This window comes from Anopheles funestus, chromosome 3RL, assembly GCF_943734845.2.
Source record: "Anopheles funestus chromosome 3RL, idAnoFuneDA-416_04, whole genome shotgun sequence".
Lineage (NCBI taxonomy): Eukaryota > Metazoa > Arthropoda > Insecta > Diptera > Culicidae > Anopheles > Anopheles funestus.
In genome coordinates, this window is record NC_064599.1 from 65,399,675 (window position 1) to 65,425,156 (window position 25,482).

The 25,482-nt window shown below is 40.7% G+C and overlaps 1 protein-coding gene across 4 annotated transcripts in view; it reads left to right on the forward strand.

Annotated features, from left to right (window-relative positions):
• LOC125769095 (protein Teyrha-meyrha) overlaps positions 1 to 25,008 on the forward strand; it is a 28,133-nt gene extending 3,125 nt beyond the window's left edge. For 2 of the 4 annotated variants that reach the window (XM_049437556.1, XM_049437558.1), the window contains exons 4-9: positions 22,187 to 22,413; positions 22,610 to 22,801; positions 22,970 to 23,778; positions 23,839 to 24,046; positions 24,134 to 24,208; positions 24,291 to 25,008. In XM_049437556.1, the coding sequence (XP_049293513.1) occupies positions 22,187 to 22,413; positions 22,610 to 22,801; positions 22,970 to 23,778; positions 23,839 to 24,046; positions 24,134 to 24,208; positions 24,291 to 24,362 (1,583 nt within the window). In that variant the 3' untranslated portion in view covers positions 24,363 to 25,008. The remainder of the gene's footprint in view (positions 1 to 22,186; positions 22,414 to 22,609; positions 22,802 to 22,969; positions 23,779 to 23,838; positions 24,047 to 24,133; positions 24,209 to 24,290) is intronic. The other 2 variants (XR_007419014.1, XM_049437557.1) reach the window with 2 other exon arrangements.
• The last annotated feature ends 474 nt before the right edge of the window (positions 25,009 to 25,482 follow it).

The following is a 25,482-nucleotide window of genomic DNA, read 5'->3' on the forward strand; positions in this document are numbered from 1 at the left end:
CTGGAAGTGTAAATATTATTGCTAGAAGCGGAAATCCATTGACCTGACAATACAACAAACTTAAAGACTTAACTCTTTTCAAGTTGAAGTGGAGTATGTAGACGAAGATGTGAGGTCTCTCCCAATTTCTGGATCTTTGCCAAAATGACTTCAAATGAAACTTCATCCTACAAAACCTCAAGAAAATTTGAAAAGATACCAAATTGTTCTTAACATGTTTCACTTTAACTTGGTTTAACTCTTGAGGATTCCATGTCAAAATCTTATCCTATGTGATATTTTAAATAAAAATCTTGTATCTTGTACCGATACAATTTTTCTATCCCCAACGTTATGAACAATTTAATCTTCTAATTGTTACACATGTTTCTTCCGCATGTCAAAGGGATCACTGCTTGTAACAGCTCCACTTATTGGCCATGATTGCCTACTCAACACAAAAGACCCTTTTCCCACACTCCTCGTAGTCCCCAACACCCAAACCATCGTTCTCGTTCCCCTTCTTGAGCTAAACCACTTAACATTCGACATCGTCCCGTGTTTGTTTGGATTCGCTTTGGAAAAACAATACCTCATAATAACCTTTTCATCGCTACACGACACGATACGCTTCGGTTTCGCAGCGGAAAAGCCTGTACAGGAGTGAGAGCAAAATTTTCCAAAGAATTTTCACCACCCGGGCTTCCTTCTTCTGCTCTAGATAATCGGATTGTTTTACGTGATCTTTCCATTCCCTTTCATTGGCATGTTCATAATTAAGCTATTGTAGCTGTGAAAGACACACTCACCCATAGATCGCTACTAAACGGTTCGACAAGAGGCTTTTTCCTCGTGCAAGCAAGATCGTGCGACTGACGAGAGCCATTTATTTTTAGTCACGGATCAAACACCTAAAAGTGGTTCGCTTTGCAAGAAGCGAGGGAAGGAAGTTAGGTTGAGGTTAGGAAAATCAAACACACACGTAACCCGTACAGTGGACTAACGCTAAAGAAATGTGCTGTAGTGCACTTGAGGATGGCCACAAACACGCACACCGATCGTGTAAACATCACTTCTCGAGCTTGCTCTTTTAGGGAAAAAAAGGAATTTGTGTTCCTCATTCTCGTGGTTCCGTATTGTTTGTGCGTTCTTCACATTTTCACCGGCACAATATGGTACCATTTGTCTTAAACGGAACAATTAAATAATCGGCGAGTGATCTATTTGGGTAAGTTTTATGGTTTACCCTTTTCCCCGTTCCCTGTCCAGTTTCGTCCAACCAACGCCGGGAGTTCAAATGTTCCTATGGGGTAGATTGAATTATGGCCCCCGGGGTGGTGTAGAAATGCGGACGGTTCGTACGTTCAACCTCTTGGAACTGTCAAACTGATTTCCTTCCACTGATGCCCAACGATGGACGGCTTACAAACCTTGGCTTGGCTCATTACTGAATCGCGTGCAAACACCTTCAAACCACCACCCAGCTTGGTTTGGAAATTGGGAACCACAAATGGCCTGGTGACCATAAATTTTCCAAACGAATTCCGTAAGTTAAACGGGTTGGCTTCACCGTTCCCGTTTGCCACCACTCACCTGGAGGGCAGTTGTGGAAAATCTTAAAAATCCATTAGGTGAGTTATGTTAATCCAAACAGCTATTTTTCCTTGCGGTTTAAAGATGGCGACCTGAGTGAAGAGACCATTTGTTACACCTAACAATCCGCGTTTCGCTTAATGTTGTGGTGTACCGGTGACGTACAACATTTGTTCGATAATGGTTTTTACAAGAAAAAAAACCATATGTTTTTTCTGTCATTAAAATTATTTGTTTAAAAGAAAGGGTTTTTTTTATTAAAAATTAGAGTAATTAGGGAGTTTACAGGTTCTTTTTTAATATTACCAGAATTTTAACATCTTAAGGACATTTTGGTGCTCAAGTTATTTAGAAAATAAATTTTAAACGCGCACATTTATGCGAATCACTGTAAATTGAATCGACTCAAACTGTTTTTCAGTTTGCAAACTGATTTTTGCAAAAGCTTTTGAAGTTTTTGGTAGTCAACGAGCTCGGTTACCCCCCTCAGGAAGATCTTGAGAACTTCAGATGAAAATTATAAACAATTTAGGAACTAGGATGCTTCCTTGCGATACGCTGGAATCATTACTGATAAAGATTTCAGATAAAGATGACGAGTTTTAAATAGAAATTCAAGTCCTTGTCTGTTCTTTGAATAGTTTGAGAGTCTTTATACTTACGCACACCAAACATTTAGTGCATAATTTGAGAAAGTGAAGTCAGAAGTTAATATTTTAAAGAATTGTAGAGATCATCACTCTGTCTTCTGTTCTCCAGCGAAGAATATCTGGTGCTCACTAATGAGATTTAATAGCTACTGAATGTACTGAATATCCGAGTATCTTAAGTTGGAACTCTTATTATTCAATAATTTTAAAAATTCTTCAAGGAATCTATTTCTATTCCAAACCAATCCATATGCAATAATTTTGTAAACAAAATTGACACTGATAACATATTGGCTCATAATTTCAAAAGTCTCCTGCACTAGCGTCAACAACTTCTCATTCTACTCGATACGAACTTCAATTCAATCGTTACATCACGGTCACTTCTACCATCTCATTCGATAATAAATTGTTAAATTCAACAAACAGCTACTACTCAAACACGCGGCACACCCTTAAAAACGATGTTCCAACCAAAAACACACTCTCCAGTCCCTTATTTCCCAGACCACATCCGTCGGGATCGCAAATATCAATCGAATTTACGTTCCATTCCCATGCGCTACACGGTAGTTTGCGAACATCTCACCACCATCAGGAGGGAAAGGAATTCTACAAATTGGTGTGAAAATCAGTGTCGTATCCGCATACACTTTTTCGACGGGGGATCTTTTCTGTTCACCGTACCGATTAGACCGATGGGAAGCCATCGGAGATGAAGAACCTGGCGGGTGACAAAATTTGACAAAATTACAAATTCATCCCAACCCCGTTACGGCAGCGTAGTGTGTCACAAACTGGCGAACGGTTAGTGCCAGAAGTTACCGTAACGAGATTACATCAGTGAGTGTGCTGCCAAGTTCTTCTAACCTCGTCGGTTAGACGTGTGTTTGAAAATAGATCGAAGTGCCAGAAGTACATTTCCTCCCGCCGACCGCGTGATTTCCTGCAATCAAACATATTTTACTTTCCTCGTCACGTTTCAACGTTGCTAAATCGTGCCACCGAAGGACACTCGGGAGTTTGTGCAGGCAACGCAAACAAATTCCATTAGGGTACTTGCAAGCTGAGTTCGGCTCGACAGTACACGGAACAGTTTACTTCAAACCGTTCGACGTGATGCGATTCGATCACTTACTGTGCTCCCGTTATCTCTCCGGGTGATTATGATACGATTATGATAGCAATAAAATACAGCATCACATCGTGAGCTGAGCTGAGACATATTATCATGGACCGGTAATTTGCCTAGAGACCTTCGTGCCCTTTGTGGTGGATGGAAAACAGAAGCAAGAATCTTGTCCAGAATGGTCAACCCATACACGTCCCGGTCTCAGGACCGGTGTGTGGTGTGTGTGTAATTGGTACTTGTTTTAATGGTAACAAATTAATTGCTGATTAAATTAGAAATTATTTCTACCTACACCGGTTCCGGTACGATTGACGCATGCACATGCACACGATTGTGCAATTTAGGAAATGCATCGTTTGTTCTGGTATGTTGCTTCCTAAATGGTAAAACGATGGATATTATTATGCGAGTAATTCCAGCGATGAAATGAGACGTGCCACCATTTAAAATAGCTCTGGCGTACAACGAATTATTTTGCCCGATCTTTAATTAACGATACGCGGAGCGTTTGTTTTTCGATTTAAAATTATTTCTTGTTCAATATTTAGATAAGTATAACAACAGAGATACGTCAACCAAATGGTAAAGACAACTAAAATAAGCAACCGGTTCTTCACATAACGTGCTTTCCGCATGAAAAACAAAGCGGCATGATCGTACAACAACGAATTCAAAAACAAAAGATCAGAGAGAATACGACACAGGTCAGGTCGCCGTAAAATCCTTTCGCTCGGAAAACACTCCAAAAACAAAGTGAATTTCATTTCAACCTAAACACAATCACTTAACCGATGCAACAGAGGTTCGGTACGATCGTAAACATAAACATCGTACGGTCACCGCCGGAACACAGAGAGTGTTGGCGCACCATATGGTTGCAGCTGGATAAAATTCTTCCAATACACAAAACAGTCCCAAATGACAAAGGAAACTTCGTTTCCACCGGTAACGATCGCATTTCAAAAAGGCGTAGATTCACATTGAAACTGATGCCGAACTACCGTGATGCCGCCAACACGCAAACAAGTCTATGAATTTTCTGTTATGATAAACTTACTTGCACGCGCAATTGGCTTTGCCATGCCATGGGGAGTGGAAAACCTTTAAATAGAAAGATGAGTACGCTGCACTCACTACCGAATGGGACGCTCCATGAAAGGTTCATAAACCTTATCGTTTTTCGCTAAAGAAGTTCATTTTCTGTGAATGCAAGGAGTTTTTAATCGCACTTTTTGACATCGATAAAACGATCGGCAATATTTTAATTCAATCTTGTAAACTTGAAGCGGGGAAAAAATGAAAAACTCCAGAATCCTGAATTTTTTTCTTAACGGATTCTGTGTGCTATTTCAAGGTATTTCATGAAACAATAATGTCACATAAAGTAATTTGAAAATTTCTTAGAATTGGAATTTCTTGCTTCTTGGGAAATTTTAGTTCTCTGGTCCAATTCTGATAAATTCCTCTCGTATAGTACACAAGAATGGTTTACTTTAAATTTTTCTTTGTGATTGATTGTCTAATTCTTCAAGAGTTTACTTTTGTAGACTATCTTGTACTACTACTACTACTACTACTAATAATACTACTACTACTACTCCTACTACTACTAGTACTATTACTTTGCATCTGTTAATTAAAAATAAGTCTAATAAATGGCCTAATAAACCAAAGATGTCATTATATCAAGAAGAGAAAAGAGCGAGATCAGTTCTTAGTTTTCAGGAGCACAATTGCTCAGAAGACATGATCTCTGATATAGGAATCCTTTAACACCAGATCCGAATCATAATCGGACTACCGGATTCTGTAATTTTGACTGGAATTCTTCATTTACTCCTAATTATTCTTGGGTTAAACAATTCCAAAGTAGTTGATGCATGACTTTCACAGTTTGTTAGTTCTAGTGTTAAACAGCTTACGTTCTTTCTGGAGCACTCATCAATACCTATAGCTGATTTTTGAGTCTTGGACGTCAACTTTGTCCTTGTTCTCATTCTAAAAAGTAATTTAAGGTTATCGACTCGTCCTGTATGATACAAATGACATGTCCAGCCACCAATACCTGATGTGTCCAATTCGCTCAAAATGAAGTCATCGTACAACTCTGTAAGTCCGTTCTGTAGTGACTCCTTCATTATCTTTGTTCATCTACATGACGAATAATTCCTCAAAGCATTTTCAGCCTGTCGTCGTTCTGTTAGATCTCGACATAGTATACGTTTCAAGTGCAAAACTTTTACTTGGACGATAAATAGCTTTCTCTTGACAACAAAGTGGTTCCTTATGTTTTCATAACCTTCTGCAGGATCTTTCAAGTTTTGCGTGAAATATTTGTGAACTTGTGAAAAATCTGTAAAGTATAATTATTTGCGAATTCCTGCATGATATCTTCGTTTCCTCTCCCATACACTATAGTTGCATTTGTATCAATTCAAACTCAAATGAATTCCATTTATGCCAACACTTCACGCGGCCCCTTATCTCATGTCGTTTGATGCACATCCATGTTTAAATTACACTTACTTCCACTACGCTTGCTATCTAGCACCTTTAACCATCTGTGCGTTCATATCCCGGCGCTTCTGCAATGCATCAATCCAAACATCATCATGCGGTATAGTCTTCCTTCCCAGCCCCTTAACTTAGAGCCACCAACTTTCAAGAGTCCTTGAACCATAATTCACTTCAACAGCAGCATGCCTGAAAGGATATTCTCTCACCCGGGCACACGGTTGTACACACGGTTGGCCCAAAAGTGGCCTCGTAAAATCAAAGTCAATTTCTACTGTTGAACAATTGAACAACTGAACGAAGCGAAGAAGAAAAAAAACCTACATGAGATTCTCGTGTCATTCCCCCATCCCAAAAACGTGCAACAGAGTGCCTATAGGCTCTTGAAAGTCATCGTTATTTATTGAAATTGTAACCTCAAATGGATCACATGCCGTGTCAGGATAATGAGTGCCTGTGCCGCATCGAACCAACAAACCGGCACGAACCACATCAGCCGTTACGTACGCCACAAACAAATAAAGAGAAGGAGAATAACATACGCACACACAAAAAAAAATCCAAAAACCTCCAAAAGGACGAAACAATTCCGAGTGACATGATGCACAAATTCATTTGTTTGATCCATGCTACCGTTTGTCCGTTCCCGGCCAGGCCGCCGTGTGTTCCCTCTTCAGCGCAGGGATGAAACGAAAAGCCCGGCGCTGGGTTGCGCTACCTTAACGATTGCTCTTTTCGCTCCTGTCCCATACGGAAGGTGGAAGAAAAACCTTTTGCATCGCGTGCATCCCCTCTGCCGATGCGTTACGATTCAAATGTATCGAGTGAGTTTTAACAATGTCCTAATTGACAAATTACAAGGGGTTGACACCGTTTGTTCGATACCGTACCGGTTTCGGGTCCGGGTGGATAACCGCACAGCAAACCCGAGGGTTTTTGGCTTGTTTTTGTTCATCGGCCTGCAAAACCGACGCACAGGCACAGTACTTCACTTTTATGCGGTTTTCCAATTTCAATTAGCACATAACATCGTATCATAAATAATAAAAATGTGCTTTTTTTTGTTGTTCGATGCCGTAAATGGTAGAACCCTCGTTCTGTTTGAGATATTTCTACTCCCTTACACGGCTTGGTTACTTTCCCGTTTGATTGTGAATGGTTGTAAAAATTGTTACACTTAAATGCGCATTGCATTTTGAACACGCAACAGTGGATCCTAACGGGATAGGATGGGTTTTATTTGATCTTCTATTATCCCACCACACCACGGTTCGCGACCGATTGTTCTTCGGTGAAATCAGAATATTCAAAAACCCTTCCATAAGATGATTTTGATTTATGCATTCCGTTTGTAACGTTCGATTCATGTCGGACGGATGCTTTTGTGCCCGGTCCAATGCTTTTAGAACAAGCTTGTATCTTAGCGAGGCGGAAAAATCAGTGCCGGGTTCGAAAGCGCACACTATTCTACTACACTTATACACCGACACCCCGGATGATCAAAGCCACCCGCCAAACGGTCGATCCGTCAAGGAAGTCAGCAATGTTCCGGGCGCCCGTGACTCCGGTACGAAAAACCCTTAATGGAATTGGCCCGGTCCCGAAAGCAACGTTGGATACTTTTTAATATTTTTATTTACTTTTACGATACCGGAATATGGTTTCCTCGTTTTACAGACCCTTTTAACAATTTTTGCTCGAACAAACTTGGTGGAGGTCGGCAAACTTCTGACCGGGCAGGTTTTTTTTTTTATTTTATGATAACCTTGGCACGATGCGCCGAAAGGCACTTCTCACAAAACTGATGGAAACTGATGGATGCCTACCGGTTTACTACTACTATTCATACGACCCGTCCCGTTCGATGGAACTTTTGCTGCACAAAGTCGCTGACGGACAATGTTGCAACGGGGCTGCCGTTATTATGATCGTGGGTTAAGCTTTCGTATTATGCGGCTCGACCAAACAGAAAGGGGACACTAAAAACGCGCCAGAGATGAACTTCAATTCCCACACGGTAGTAGGACGCATCTCGGAGATCTCTTGGAGAAAGTAAAACGGTTTATTATCTTATCCTCACAATGTATTTCACTTCATTACGTGTGGGAGCTTTCAACACGTTCCGTGGTGATTGCATTTACTTCAGTTCATTAACGGGTCGCAAACGGGTTAGATTGTGAATAAATTATCAAACAATTACACTAATGAATCCAACGATCATATTAATTTTGAGCCTAACAATTGATTTGTCCCTTCTTTTGGTTATAAAACAGTGGTGCAAATAAGTATAAAAATATAATTTTTTAAATTTGTTTACCAATCGATTTAATACTGTTTGATTGATATTTGTCAATTCTTTAATAATTTTAATTGGTATAAATTAAAGTCCGCTTTGAAATATCATCTTTCTGGAACAAAATCGGTTAAGCTTAAACTAAGCTTGTACTAAATAAATCATTACAATTTTTTCAACAATTTTTGTTTTACTGCAGTGAAAGGTTGTTTAGGACATTTTTTACAACAGCCATTTGTTATTATGGTAAATTCATACAAGAAGTTCAAGATGATATAATTTGATCTGTTTAAAGAATATCGTTCCTGCCATCTACCATTCTTTTACACTACAATTTATAAATTTTAACCTCACAAAAAAATTCATTTCGAAAATTAAGAGATTTCTATATTCAACTATGAGTATGATTATCAAAATTAAAACCATTATTATCAATTTATTTATTTTATTTTTGCTATTTAGAAATAAGAATGAATACTCATCTTTTTCATCCTAATAATGGACAAAGAACTGACAGAAAATTTGTCTCTACTAACTTTTTTTTTTAAATATGTTTCATATCAGCTGGTAATTTTTGATTTGAGGGTAATTTCTGAGTTGGGAATATAAAATAATTAAAAATTTAAAATTAAAAAAGTACTCTGCCTTTACATTTATGACCACTAGTGTATAATGTGTTTTAAATGCAATATTTTTTAAACAAAATTTGTTTATGTGCCTTAACTTTTCTTTCATGTCCTCTGAACCATTTAATGAAAACATTTCCTATTTCCTGGTACATTTCCTATATTTCATTGAATATAATTTAACTCTCCCTACCCAAAAACGGCTACGCTCTACTCGCAGCGTAGAGTAAACTTCAGCACTGTTCAAAGCTTATCTACATCATGCTACGCAACTGAATCAATCCCAAAACACCGAGAAACCGATTATGATGTGCTGCAAAAGCCTCGAAATTAATCCCTCAACGCAAACGATGAAAGGATGAAAGCGACAAGACCAATCAAGCCCAATCTCATCCCGCATGAGATGTTCCCAGATGCCAAGTTGCGGCTTTACTTGCGAACCCGATACAGCGTCACACCTTCCGATGTTTGGAGGCGGTATAAAGCGTTGTGAAGGAAGAACGAATCAAACGAACAAAAAAAACACCAGTAGTTAATCTCCGAATGACAGCCAGCGGACAGCCACACGGTGTGTAATCGGCAGTATCGGGTATTTTTTTTAGCAGAGAGATTTCCCAAAACCTAACCAAACTCGACAAAGCAGTTTGAAATTTCAAAGTTTACTTCTCGTTTCGCTTCACCGCATAAGTTCGCAAACCGCGCATCCAGGCATTCTGAGCTGGTCTGATTAAAATCTTCAAATTTAATCAACTTCAACCGTCCGTCGGCAGCTTTTCAGCGAAGTGTGAAGTGCGGTTTCGAGTCAATCCTCGACCCGGGGCTGTGTGGAACGATTTGATGATGGGACCGATGAGCGGGTCCGATGAGCCATGTGAAAGGGTACATCCAAAATGCGTGTGCTTAAAAATTTCACACTTTTGCCACTGTTTGCCAGCGTGTGGAAGAAATAAATAATTTTACGCCACGCATCCATTCGCGTCATACACCGAGAATTTGGTATTGTTGATATGAATTTCTTTTTAAATCCTTTCGCCAACTGCATCTCTCCGCTACAGCGAACATCCAAACATAGCAGAGTGCATTTATTCCAGCAGAAAAAGGTATTTAACGCTAGATGACTTTGAACAATTGGACAATATCAGTGTGACATCTGCCCTTAATAATTAGAACAAACGCTCGGGAGCTGTGTACTCGTCCCGCACGGTTCTCCCTATAACTTCGCATTTTTATAATCTTCTACAAACCTTAAAAATTATTTTAATTTATCGAATCCATCAACCAGAACGGGGAGAAGATGCGAATAGAAAAAATAACACAACAACCAAAACCCTCTAACAAGCCCGATAAGAGTCTTTAGAGAAGGTGTGAACGCAAAAATCCCTTCGGAGGGGTTTCTGAAATCAGATCACTTCCCCTCGCTAATACTCACCTATTCCCTTGCAGGTTCTCTATCGATTTTGCTGCCACTACCGAGACACTTCCAGGACGACTCACGGCTACGAACAATTCCTTTTGACAGCTTCAGCTCAATGTTCGTTCCCAACCCCAACCACGGTGTCACTGGTTGGGCGATTTATTTGTCGGTAATCCTTAAAACCAACAAAACGGCTACTCGTCGAAAGGGCCTGACTTGGGTCCAGGGGGCTAGGGGACGAAAGACAAGATAGCAATAAAAAAGTCAACAACGACTTCTTCTTCTGTTTCCATTTGTCTTGCCCAGAAAAAAAAACCCCCGACAAAAATAAAAGGACATTGAAGCGCGTGGTATGAAAGGAAGACTTCCTTCAGCTTTTCAATACGCGAGAGTCTCCATACAAAAAGGCAGAACAACGCAAACGGGCAAAGTGGCAAATCTGGAGGACTGTCATGATTGCGTACGCTGTTTTTTTTTATTCGCTTTATGTTACCTTTATGCGTATTTATGCTTGGCGGGAAGCTTCGAGATCCTGTCGGCAAGGAAAACCGTTCTGACAGGACAAGGCGAATGAACAAATAAAAAAAAACAGAGAAAAGAATAGGAGAAGATTGTATGCTGAAAAGCAACATAAAAGCAAAGCCAGAGGTGCCCATCATTTGTCGTGCTAACAGGGTACTGCTGTTGCGGTGGCCAAAAGCGAAGGGATACCGAACAACCGTAATGGGATATAGTAGGGCATCGGCAGTATCGTTTTGCAAAAGCGGTATACCTTTTTGCTCGTCCCGCACGGCCACGGCAAGCCACCAAGTCTGACACATCTGGGCCGACCAAACAATTTGTAATATTTTAGAAAAATAATATAATCTGGTATTTATCATTGACTTGCTACTCGATCACACCCGAAGGGGTGGCGATGCGTAGGGTTTTTTTTTTGCTACTTTCTCCCCGCCTTCGTCCAAAACTTCGGAGGGAGATTCAGTTGCACGTACCCCGGCCCGATGTTAGGCAGAACTTTGTGTCCAGCAGGGACACCGTTCCGATTTGCTGTGGGTTACGGGATAAGCAGTTGTTAAGCCGGTAGGTGTGGTACCTTTACCGCGGCACACTTAACAACAAGGCGGTTCTGCCGTCGTCCTCACGTCCTTGCTGTGATGCGGTGTGTAAAATGCGAAAGTAAACCACGGCCACAGGGTGCGTAAATGCATCATCGCCAGCTTATTGGTGTCAAAATGGGATGATTAAAACAATATCATGGAATATGTAGAGCTGGTATGGCAAAAGAAGATGCGTTCCGTATAATCTGACGAATAAAATATGCTCACAAATGTTCACATTAACCCAAGCAATAGCAAAAAGGGTAGCAAATCTTGATGATGAATTGATTGTTTTTTATGACTGTATAATAAAATAATTGTTAAATAACAGTAGTAAAAGTAGCTGATTTTTTAAGTTTTCTTCCTTCAAGTATAGCTAGCAGCTCAAAGCTAATTATACACTGTGTTCCAAGATGGTGGTCTATATTTTTTTTATAACCTCAAATTTGTGGAATTTTGTTTAATGTTAAGGTATCACAATTATTGTAACAAATTCAAACTTATTGATATGCGTCCAAAAACTACTTTTCACTCAAATTTTGTTATTTGAATAAAAAACAGAGATGTCCTCAAAATCGATAACTTCACTAATTGAATGTCAGCTAACTCCTTGCTGCTATTTAGTGTCGTCTAATAACTCATATATAAATACATCTCTAAAATGAGTATTCCCAAAGAGCATGCCTTGTTAAATGGTTTTTTGATAGCCTCGTGAAGTTTCGTTTGTTTAGCTACTTTGATTTAAGGACTTATGGCCTCTAGCAGCTGGTCCTTGAACCTTTCGGAGTAATACGAAGTAATAAGGGAATGCCCAGGAACCTGGATTCCTGTATCCTATCGCAGCATTACTTTGGCGAAGCGAGATTACAACAAGATTTGAATCCTATATTCCTAAATAGCCTATATCTTAAGGATATCAGGAGGAGTAATCCACTATACTATAGAGATGTTCATACTGAGTAAGAGTGAGTGAGTTTCAACTCACTCCTACTCCTACTCAACTCACTTACTCCCTCTTATTGTGTGAGTTAAAACACAAAAGAGTGAGTCATTAGTCGGCACAGAGAGTGAGTGAGTAAAAACCCCGAGGAGTGAGTCATTAATCGGCGAGAGAGTGTGTCTGTAAAAACAAGGAGGCAAGAAGTAATTAAAAGATTAGCTTAGAGTGATATTTTTATAACTCCTTTTGAGAGTGAGCAAAAGTTTCAAATCCTTATGACCACTCTTTCACTCCATTCCAACTCTCTGAAAAGAGTGAGTATTCTCATCTCTACTGCAATAGTGATTTGGATTACATTGAAAAATGGCAGAAGGCCGAGATGACTTCTGAATCTCATATCCAACTCAAATATTCACGTAATGAAAAAAACCTCCCTTTCCTTACCTTCAATAACAAATTCCTCTTCTATTCTACTCAGATACAGCGAAAAAAAAAACACACTTCTTCCATCGAATATGAATTATCCCACTAATTGCCATCGATTCGAAGGAGTCGATTTCAGTTCAGCAGTTTGTGCTCGACTGAAGCAAAACCACGTTTCAAACTTCAGTCACTCCCACACTTCGCACTGAACAAAGCATCAAATTATCCAAACATTTTAGTGTCGCCCGGTACAACACCCGGTCCAACTTCCCACCGAAAACACCCGCCGGAAAAAAGCGATGCAATCCTGCACCGGAAAAATGATCGATTATGTCTGCGAAACAGCCGGCCCGCTATTACCTTTATCGCTCACCACCGCCCGGGGGTGGCACGATTAGCGCTTGGCAATAGATAATTTGCAAAACTGCACAGTCTGATTGTGGCACGGCACGAGGGTACGAGTTGTAGTTGCAGTTGCAAACCTCACACTCACACATCTTGTACACGGGTCAGAGCCAATCGATGCGCTTCGGCGCTACTGCTTCTGCAACACTTCTGCTACTGATCTACTCAGCTTTACCTTCACTGCTCTTGGAAATCAGATGTGCTTGTTGATGCTGATGATAATGATGATGGTGTTGGTGATGACGTAGACGACAACCCCCCTCCCCTTCCCCCCTTCCACCCGGGGATGTGCATATTTACGCGGCACATAACCGTGAGATGCATTTGAATTGAATGCAATTTTTGTGTCGACTGCAGCACGTCACGCGTTCCCGACGATGATTTGGCGTACACAATCGCAGGGACACGGACCAAATATGGACACAGATCGGCATCAGTACGTACTACCTTGCAGTGTGTTTATGAACACAGTAGTGAAGCCGTATAAATCGCTTCTAAATGCTAATTACGCTTGGAAGTGCCTGCACCGAGTAGTAGTTGATTTGATTGGGGAAGAAAATTTCCATTTACGACGCTAAGAAGGTTGCATAAAGCAAATGTTAATGAGTGTACTACATTATTTGTGAGTTATGAGCCTGTAGACAGTATTATTTTTATTGAATTAATAATTGATCATTGTCGGATTCTTTAAGAACAGCTTCAAAGTAGCTTTTGAAATCATAATTCGTCTTAACAAACCTAGCATTTTCTGAAGCATTTTCTGAAGCTACTCTTTACGGTATATAGCATCCGTTTGTAGTCTGTTTCGGATCAGAATACACATACGCGCAGTAGTACCGAAAAGTAAAAGGTGACAGCTATGATCGATGGTCAGAACTCTGAATGTCATCATCAGTTGATGCGTTTTGGAACATCCGCAACATTTCCCCGAACACGGTCATCCGGTTCACCATGTCTTCTACACCTTCACCACATCACCGTTTGGCAAACGATTTGCTTTTCCCAACCCCTCCGGCCAATACATGGCACAACAATAAGTAATTTCCGTCGGGGACACTTTTAGCCACAACTGGTACCACACTAGTGTAGCAATGCAAATGGAATCATTCTAAAAACTCGCAATGTCCCGCAGGTTCCCGATATGTGTGTGTGTGTGCGAAGTCGGAAAAACTCGTGACCCCCTAAACGTTTAACCAAGCGCTTCCCGGAGCGTGAAAATCACGTAGGAAAAATTTTATAACAATTTAAAATTCGTTCGTACGTGAACCAAATATTTTATCATTATTAGCGTTGTCCTCGAGGTGGATGGAAAAACAGCTTTCCCAGGCTGGTGGATGATCGTGCAAGGGAATGGTCGGGTCGGGTTTCTATTAGCCTCCCCGGGGGGTGGACAGTCAAAGTGATGGTGATTGTGTTAGTGGTTTGTTTTTTTGTCGTAACTCTTTTCTATTTTTTTTTTGTCAGCCTATTGCACAATCGTTTGCAATCTGCAGTACCTCTCGATGGTAGGTTTTTCCTCATTTTGGACGCGCGTTTCTATGTTATGTTGTTGTCGGTGGGTGAGAATGTCGACAACAGTGGCGCATGATTTTTTTTTTGCTCTTCGTGTTCTCCTGACCGCTGACTGCCATGCAGTCGTCAACGTACACACATTGGATGGTGTCACGACCGGCGGGGTACAGTGTGAACATAACTTGGACCAATGAAGAATCGTCCGATGATGCAGGCGACACATCATCCAGCAGCATTATTGGACCAGATAACAAACGAAAAAACATACCTCATTTCACAATTTGGATCTGGAGTTGTAGCAAATGGAATGATTGTAGACAAAAAAAACCGGGGCCAGCAAAGAGAAACATTCGAGTGAAACATACGACAAACGAAAAACGAACAGCAGCAACAAAAAAAACACAAGAAATAACACAACAAACCAACGCTTCAAACGCCACCAAAACGGACACAATGTGAAATGAAAATGTCACTACATACATACTGGAACCTGATGGTCTGTCGGATGGTTGTTTAACACTAGAACCGCCAATGGGACTTTTTTGTCCCATCGCACTCGAAAAAGGTGTGTTATTCCGCTTGCCGTCATGATAACCCTTTGAATTTTTTTGACTTTTATTTATTTTAAACTATCTTTCGAATGCACTTATAAAAAATTTTGTATTCCATATGGTACTTTAAAAAAATCATTTCCAACCTAGAACCGCCATATGGGACATTTTTGTCCCATAGGCAAAATACGTTGTGACGCCTGGTATCCCTGCTGCCAACGAGTGACGGATGTGTCGTCAATAGGATGTCAAGGGATGTCAATAAGAATAGAACAGCAAAAGTGCGCGAAAGTATTCAACTACATACGTGCTTTTACTTTTGTTTACTTCGGGCTTAATTTTTCGCTGTCATCAATTGACTAGTCTGTATAAGCACTTCGACTTGCCGGCTTGCTTGGTCGCTTTGTTTTGAATACTTTTTATTATTGATTAAGTTGCTAATAAAGCTTTGTTATTGCTAATTGTGATGCCTATTAGTTATTTAACCACCAAAAACCCTTAGGTAATAATTTAATATGTCTAAATATGTATACATAACGTATGGGACAAAATTGTCCCATATGGCGGTTCTAGTAAGGTTGAAAAGTTCGGCGGTTCTAGTGTTAACGTGACGGGTGCGTGCAGTGTTTTTTTTCTCTCTCTGCGTGTTGCTTATACTATTGCTACCGTCGGGTTGTTCCAGCATCAACCCGCGGGGTAGGTAGATGGTGGAGAGAAAAAATGTGTCCTCGTGCATTCCTTTTGAGCCCCGATCGGCAAACAATCATCGGCGTACGGATCGAACTCGCCTTTATGAAACGCAAAACCCTTGCGATCAGTTGTGCAAACGTAATTACAACCGTGATCGTGTCTTACATGGTTGCGAGTTCGAAACATTCGCGCAAAGCATTTGTGACTCCGTACCATATGTTAGTTATGATTCATTGCATTGATGAAGTTGTTAGCGTTTAGCAGACATTCCGTTGCTGTCGGTGCAATGCAGCGATACAAAGCAAAAATGGCACAGTCTTAAAATGACGCTTCTATCGACAAGCAAGTTCAGCTTGCTTGGGAACTTAGTGTTAAAGTATTGGCACGATGCCACGAAGCAAATGGTTTTAAAAATATACACGAGACGTAAAACAAGTATAATTCATTTTTTTGATATTATACTTTCGCTTTGTAAGTACTACTCTGCTCCATCGGAGATCATGGTCTTTTTTTACTTTTCCTCAGTCAGTCAGTAATTTACTGGGCGCGTTGAATGCAGCGTCCTTTCATGCTAGCGAAGCACTATTCATAATAGACTATTTTTTGCTAGTCCCACCAAATACATCGTACAACCTTTTTTAGCCGTTAGCGATTGCGCTTAGACGATGGATTGTTTGTTGCACAAAATTGTCGTGTGCGAACACCACACACCATCAATTTTCAAAATGGCCACCGCTTTGCAAATGTATATTTAATACTCATTTTTATATGTTTATTTATTATTATTTTTTTGTGTGTTTCTTGATCAATTTGTAAATGGAAATTTTTAGTGTCCTTTTGAAATTCGATCTCTATAAAAGCTAATGTCTCTTTGGAGTTGCTGGGCAATAACTAACATGGCGGCCAAATACATTAATTCGGTGATTTTATTTTATAGGATTTCTGTGTAAGATGTGACTTCGCATTAAATAACATTAGAATCGAACACAGGAACAGAAGAAAATAAAATTGTACATTGTTCTTCTTGTTAGCGGTGGTCCAGAACTCAAACATCAGTGAGAATTTGAGTTGCATTTTCGTCTTCATTAAAGGAAAACTAAAATTTGTACAATGTCTTCCCTTATCGTTCATTTTTAAGAACAAATAAGACACTAAAATAATGCATTTAAGTGTAAATTTGATCCTAAACATCAAACATAAAACTTCAATAGTTTGATCAATATTTTATGGGCTGGAGATTCTTTTATCTCCACACTGACTCCGGATCGACTTGCTAGGTAGTTCTAAACATAATTATTGATCATAGAGAAACGAACAAACGATGCATAAACGTTTTCCCGTTTTGATGGTAGAAAATCAAATCTCATAAATATGTTGACATTATCCTTGAACCGGAAATGGAAGGAAAAACCCCGATTCAATTAACCCATACTAAACGCGGAACAGCTTAATACGCAATGACATTTACGTCGGTTAGCATTATATCGCGCACACGTTACCGGTACGTACCGAACCGTTTGGTGCCTAATTCAATAATGAAGAAATCATTTCCACGGGTGCAAAAACGCAACCAACAATAAACCGTTGTGTGAGGGCAAGTTCGGACAGTCGCTATCTAGGAGCTGCCAGCGTTCTATACGCGAGGGTGATTTGTGATACAGAGTGGTACTGTTGCAATATCATTTTCTGCTCCCATTTGAGCGAGTTGATTTATTCGTACGTTGCTTAATTGGATCCAAGTGTCCGATGTTGACCGAAGGGCACAAATGCTTCTTTGGTGAGTGATTTCTTACTATTATCATTATTAGCTCCGGACCCGTACCCGACCAATTGTACGGAAAAGGGATGAAGTTTTAACCTTTACCAACTTCACTACCAACAATTGTCGGTGGTGAAACTGAAATGAAGCACAAAAAAACCAAACCAAATCATGCTCCCTTTTGTGCATTATACGACAATCGATCGTGCTGAACATTCGATTGATCGCAATGGAAACAGTTGAAATGGTTCCCTCCGAGTTAATTGAGCCCAAGCAACCTTCCCGTTATGGGGCGCTTCAAGTGAGCGTACGTAATTTACCATTCGACTAAAAAAGCCGATAAATTCCTTCAATCGAACAGAACGAACTTCACAAAAAAAACCTCACGCTACATCTCCCTACCCCGTCCATTTTGGTAAGGTGCCCAGAAAGACACCGGTCCAGAGAATGTCGTGCAAAACAAAAAAAAACTTGGCACCAAAAACTTTTCCAGCACTTTCCACACTATCATAATACGATAAATACGGAGCGTAAATAAATAAATTACTACTGGTAATAATCTCCGCTAATTTATTGGTGGCAATTATTCTTGACTTCTGCTCGGTTCGCTCGTGTTCCCGCACGGTGGACGGTGCCGCCATTAATTTAGCACCCCGTGTCCGGGTGTTGACGTGCATACGCACGGGGAAAAACCCTTCTCTGTGCCGATGGAAACGTTCGACAACCAAGCACAAAGCTGCAAAGCTCTACCGCAAACAGTTAAAGTCGATTTATTAACATAAGGTGCAAAAAAAAACCGGAGCAGTGTTACGTATGTGTCTAATTACGGCCAGCTCTTAGGAACGTTCACATTTTGTACTCGATTTTAAGCTCCCCGTCCTTCCTGTTTGTACGCCTTATTACCCCGACCGTTGGTGGCATGGGACACAAACAACACATACACAGGCATGTCCTTCATCCTTCAGTCTAGTTGATCGGATAATTGAAGCAAGCGTAAACTGTATGGTATGGGTGAGTTAGAGCTAGTAATTTTGATTTAGTGACAGCTGTTACCACATTTGGTGCCAACCTTCCGAAGCTGGTCGGATTGAGAATTAGACGACAGTTAGCTCATGGAAAATGTATTCTCACTTTACTTACAATATCAAACGATAGTAACAGTATGTAAAGCTGTTGAGTTGGTACGAATTATTTAACATTACAATTACAACTATAAATGATTTGTTTTTATATTTAATAAACTGCGAACATATTACTTAACATTTTGTTTAAAGAATATGTCTAATGTATGATAAAAAATTATCAAAAAAAAACTTGAGCAAAAACGCTAGCTCGAGCTTAACTTTGGAGGACGACCACGTAGTCAATGGTTCAACAGCATCAGAGTGTTGTGATTGAAGAATCTTTTGAAAAGAGTCGTACGTACGAATCTGTGGTGAAGAGTTATTCGAATCATGAGTCTCTCTCAAAATCGACTAATGATTCTTAAAGCACTCAATCTTTAAATTTTCAATGGATTTCCGAGTCTTGCGATTCCGATTTCCAAATTTCCGACGAATCTCTAATGATATTGTACAATTGAATTTTTAGTGTCATTCTTTAGAGACTCATGAATCTGAATCAGAATCACTCAACAAGGGCAACTCGATCCATATCCATTTCTTTTTTCTCTAGCTCTCGAGAGAAACAATTATATCACAACGATACAGGAACAAGACTTCAGCAAGTTCAGGTTAAATCGATGTCGATGAAGTAAAAAGTTTAGTAAAACAAAAAGAAATTTATATTAAATACAGACAGGTTTTACAAATCTATTTTTATAGCACTAAAACAAACATTTATGTTGCCATAATTCAAAAATGTTACTTTTTCTTTTGAGTACACAACTTGTGCGTTTTTTCTCCATAGTTCGTATCATTAAACACAATATTTATTATCTCATAATTTTTACACCTCATAAACGCAAAAACCCCCGTGCAGGACGAAAGTTTGCTCGAGATGAAAATCATTCAAAATAACCACAATAATATTTCCATTTCTTTCCTTCCAAACAACAACCCTTTAACGTCGCTCGGTTGCAAACTTAACTCACACTTCCGGGTTTTTTTTAGTATTACACCAAAAAAAACCCCGAGAAAGGCTTTATTACTTTCATCCTGCTGCGTACCGAAGAGCGGCAAATCCTGCACGCACAATTTCCGAAAAGTCTTAACGGGGAAAAAGCGGTTCCAAGTGGAACCGGTCATTTCGGGGATCGGCCAATCGTGACGAAGTGTGACCACCATGCACGGTCGAACCGGTAAGGTCTGGCACACCATCAAACTAACAAACAACTCGCATACACACTTCACAAGGCACTTCAAAACTTCCGAAACTCACAAGGAACGGGGTCAAAGAAGAAAAAAAAAAGTTGAGAGAAAATCCCATTTAACGCTTAACGCATCACTTTTATTCAATTTCTAACAAACCTACCCACCCACACCAGCTGTGTCCAGCTTGGCAACACGGTGAAATTGCGGAAGTTGGACGTTGATGCGCCAATGATCAGCATGATACGGATAGAGGGAATTTTTTTTTCAGTCTGATTTTTTTTTGTTTGGATTTTTCGGCCTTCAAAGAAGTATTGTATCTACTTACCCCAAAGCCCGAGGGATGAAGATTACCGAACGGATGTACATTTTGAATGACGAGAGAATGTGAAAATGGCTCACAGAAGAAGAAAAAACCTCTAATCCGTAAAAAGACACCGTCTCAAGATGGTGTGCACTTTTGGCTTAACATCCAGTGAGAAAGCTTGACGCTTGACTTCAATTTTAATATCCTTTCGCGCTGAAGTGGGAAAATTGGGTGACAGTTTTTTTATTCCTTTTCGCCACAGCATGCACATTGGAAGTAAAAAGAAATTCGTCAAGAGCAAGATGTTTAAATTCAATCACAGCACAACAACCCCCCGGTACCCAAAACAGGAAGGGTGAATGAGAGATTTTTTTATAAGAGAAAGAAGAGGAAAAAACGGCCGGAAAAACTGCAAATGAACAATAAAGCTGCTAAACAGAATTTCATTAAGTGAATTGAAATGAGAAAACTGTAGGCCTTTTTTTGAAAACTTTCTTTTCTCTTTGATCCTGATTTATAACGAGCTGGAATAGATATAATAAACAATAAATTATATGTTATATATAACATTCTAGCAGCAGATAACGATTTCAACTCGTCAATATCCAATCATTTCTCATCCCTTTAATTCCATACCACGTACCGTAGCATTACAACTGACCAGAGATTTCAATTAAAAGTTAATCATCTCTTTTTAATTTGCCACCATCCTCACCAAAGTGTTTCACAATTTTGCAGTGCTTTTTTTTACGTCCACTGTATCTCTCAATAAACCCTCACCAATCGGTTCATCTTTTGGGTGAAAATTAGTTTCGCCCACCAAGTGGACAGACAAACAAGTCCTCACCTTTCCGCATATGATCAGGATTTTAGCGGGCGGGGAAATCAAAAAATCATAAACACTCGGTCCAGCGGCTCGGACGGATACACACGTATCGCCCAATTGTACCCAATTTACTGACTGAACCGACCGCAAATGCCGTTCACAGGAATTGGTGCAACCGGGTTTCCCGGTGCTTCCGGGCCCGGACAACTTCATCGAGTTACCCGGCAAGAGCATGTGGTGACATGTTTTCTGTGGTTAATTTTTCCATTTTGCACTGTTTCTGTCACCAATGCTAATGAGAAATGTGTTTTTTTGCCCCATTTGATAAAATACTAAACTCGGTTGGTGTTTTGGGGGAACAGTCACAGTACCACTAGAATGATACTGTCAGTTGATGCTGTCCTGCTGATAGAGTTATCATAAAAATATACTTCTACTGATGGCTAAAACTCTTCGTCCATTGCATACTGCACGGAGGTTACAATAATTTAAATTATGGTGTCGTAAACTTACGTCCTGTAAGTTTGCACCACAAGACCACAAATTACTAGTTTCGTTAACAGCAAGCATTCATTGTTGTCCATTTGACATGGATAGCATAGAGAAGTTGGGATGTTCCAAGTGTTAAAATATGACGCATATGAAAAACCACTAGAACCACTACATATTTTCATGCTATTTGAATAGAGTCCAATTTCTGCAACAAAAAAATTACGACTCTCCAAGGACTGAAGGACATACCAACAAGAGTGATCCTTCCACTCAATACCTTTTTGCGAAAAACTTACACCTCAAACCGACGAGAACTCTGTCCTAGAATCAACCCTCCGGTTGGACATCATTTTGGAGAGCAAGGAAAAATAAACTATTGCCCATAGGCAAAGCTGCCAGCTGTTGAGAAGATTTCCATTTTCTGCAACATTACACACGACATTACACCTACGCCCCGGAGAATTGGAATGGGAAGCATCCATCCAGCAAAACTGGAATTGCAGTCAAATTCCATTACGGATGCAGCAAAATTGTAACGTGAGCGATTGCATTACTATCATATTTCCGCAGTGATTGCAACGATATGCTCACTTAGCTTGCTTCAAAATGTTTATCTTTAACGACCGGATTGACTTTAACCTTTAACCACATACTTCTTGGTTTTCCTTCGTCAGGTATCGGTCCACCGAAGAAATCTTTCGTCGGCACACCACCACCAAACGCGTGTCCCATCTGTGGCATTCAGCTCTCACCAAGTGACCTGGAGACCCACTTCTCGGCGGAACTGTCGCGGCTTACCAAGATGACAACGCACGCGGAACGGATTGAGCTGCGGCGGACGCTCAGCGTCGATCTGCACACCGTGCAAAACAATTTACAGGGCCGAACGAGCCGCTGGGAGGTAAGTGTCGGAGGGAAAGAGTGTGTGAGAGAGAGAGAGAATGCAATAAACCACTGAAAAAAGCCACCGGATATACACGATACGATCCCGGTGATGAGATTTTAAATTGCATTTACCGCCTGCATCGAAATATGAGCGATTGCTTCGGACATCTATTTTTTTTTATTAACACAACATTCAATTTTCTTCCATTTAGACGTTCAAAAATATACGAAACAAGCGTCAGGATCGGCTGCGGGGCAAGTTGCGGAAGCGAAAGTTTGACGGTGAGGATGGTTTTGGGTTGCAGCTGACAAACATCAACTGCCAATCGTGCCCGGTTTGCCATGGACGGTTGCAGCGAACGCAAGAGGAGATAGCGCAGCATATTGAGGAATGCGTTCGAAAGGTTTGTTACATACTTGCGTTAAGAAAATTTCCTTTTTCCGTTAAAACAGTTGCTAAATCGTTCAGTGTCTCGCTTGTGACGGTAGGAACGCTCTCTGACCATCAGTTCAAAACTCATTCCTAACCACGTCTCACCTAGACTTTTACTGCTCTTTATCCTATTCTCAAGCAACAGCATCAACATCAGCATCAGCAGTCGCAACAGCAGCAACAACAGCAGACACCGCCATCCCTACATGCATCTCATCCGATTCATCCCCATCATCCGCACCATCATCACCTTCAGCAGCAGCAGCAACAGCAAGCGTCACAACAGCAAACATCACAACCCGCCAATCAAGCTACACCGCAGGACGAAGACGAAACGGTCGACGTGGAAAGTTACGGCGATGAGACGTCCAACGGGGCGATCAACATGTCGTCGAACGTGATTCATCACACCAGCGCGGCCAGTATGCTTCATCACCCAGGTAATGCTACCAACATCAGCAACAACAACAACAACATCATCAAACCAGACAACCCAGCAATAACGAAGTTGCCCCTGGAGGAGAGTGCCATCAGTTCGCTCAGCTCGATCGTACCACACTGGGACAGGAAGTCTCGTTTAAGTATCCCGCTAAACTGCAAACCTACCATTGGAGATGAAACACGACCCTGGACAACGGTGGTAAAGCCCCGAATGTTGGGTCCGTTCGAGGGAGGCCCTGGTGCAGTGTCGCAAGTCTCCAATATTCCAGCCAATGCAAACGATCACTCAATTACTCGAGTTACTCCGACCAGTAGCGATCAGCGCATCGACGTTGACTATGATCAGGAGCACGACCACAGTCAGGATATGGTCACCGATAACGATGAGGAGGTGATCGTGGACAACACGGATGACGAGGATTGCATGAAGCGACCGCGACCAGGACAACTTACCCAGCTTAATGGGCATGGTCCACCAGGAGTTAACGGACTCGGAGATAAGAATAGGTAAGTCTACCAACACGACATATCACCAAGGAAACAAATCGACCTGAAATCTTCCAATAGTACCGAGGAAGCAACCTCATCCGTCGAGATCGATTCAGTTACCGATTCGATGCCGTCGCGAACTGCCGGTACGACACCGAACTCGGACTCGTACGTCAGTACCTCGGAGTCAGCGGAACCGTCCTCCAAGGCGCAGGTCCTGGAAGAGCTTAAAGCCCGGATACGGGAACTGGAAGGTTCACCACACTACAAGTGTTTCATATGTAAGGTTAGCTTGGACGAATTGTTTCATATCCCATAGTAGCCATTTTACTTACATTTCCAATTTTCTTACCTGTTGCTGTTTAAATCATAGGAAAAATGTAAAACATTGATCATATCGAAAATCTGTGGCCACTATCTCTGCGAGGAGTGTTGGATAACGGAATCGGTAGGTATTCTAGCTCATGCGACTCAGACTTTTCGATTAGCACACAGGTTTTACAACCATTTCCTTTTGCTCCTCCACACAGGAATCGTCCAAATCTTGTCCCCGGTGCAAGATCATTACAGCGAATTCTGATTTTAGAAAAATTCATGCTTAAAACTGCGCTAGTAGAACCTTTTTCTTTATTTATTAGATAACATATTAGTGTATTTATTGCTATTATTATCGCATCAGAATTGATCACCGATCGCCGATGCCCTTTGTTTTCGTAACCCATCGAACCAAAAGCAGCAGAAAGTACGGACAGCTATCATCTATCGAAGAGGACAGAAACGAATGCAAAGAATTGAAATATTCTAGCTTACTAAAAATTATCGCGTCAAATCACTCCTTTGTACAGTACCGGTGCTGCTAAAGTTGCAGTCGATGAGAAGTTGTTAGTAAAACGCTACGGCGTGATGAAAAAAGGAATGTATTTCGAATGCATGTGCAATAGATTTTCTCCTTCATTTCCTCCCCCCGAAAACGTCTCACAACTAATCCGTCCCCTTTTTTCCTATTCCTATCCAACAAAGAAGAACCCCTCGGTGAAAATCCTACGACAAAAGCGTGATGTCTTTCGTTTTTCTTTGGTCTACTCGTATCCTCTTGTACTATGCGAATACAAGCTACATGCAAATCTTTCGTCATGTTCCGAGGACAACTGTGAATTGTCTGCAAAAACGTGTCGACGTTATTCCTTTTAATCGAATCGTTGTTATAGAAAACAATAAAAAGAACCCTCATCTGCTTTCCCATTTAAAGAGCTATGTGTTTTTATTTCCTGACTTTTAGTGTAAGAATCTGGTATCCGAAAATATGTTGCTAAACGTCTGAAAGAAATTAACGACTCGGTAGGTGTACTATTAAGCAAATGACATTTTGTGGTAATGATATTACTCTCTAATAACAAAGTAAGTATAGTATATCATTTCTGAAATTGACAAATGAGCGGCTTAAGATAGCACAGCTGTTAAAAAGTCGCATCGCAATCAGCATGTTGAAGGATGTTGAATGCCCAAGAAGAATTGGAACAGCAAAAAGCTTAAGACGCTTTTGCCATCAGCCAACTAATTGGTCGTGCAATGGTAGCGGTGTTAATTTCTCTTCTTTTTCTTCTTCTGTTTCTTCTTCTTCTTCTTCTCTGCGAGGCGCTTGGGTGGTATGATAGAGGAATCCTGCTTCCTAGGCCTTCCTCTATTATTCCACCGTATTGGGCTTAAGCGCTTAAAAACCTC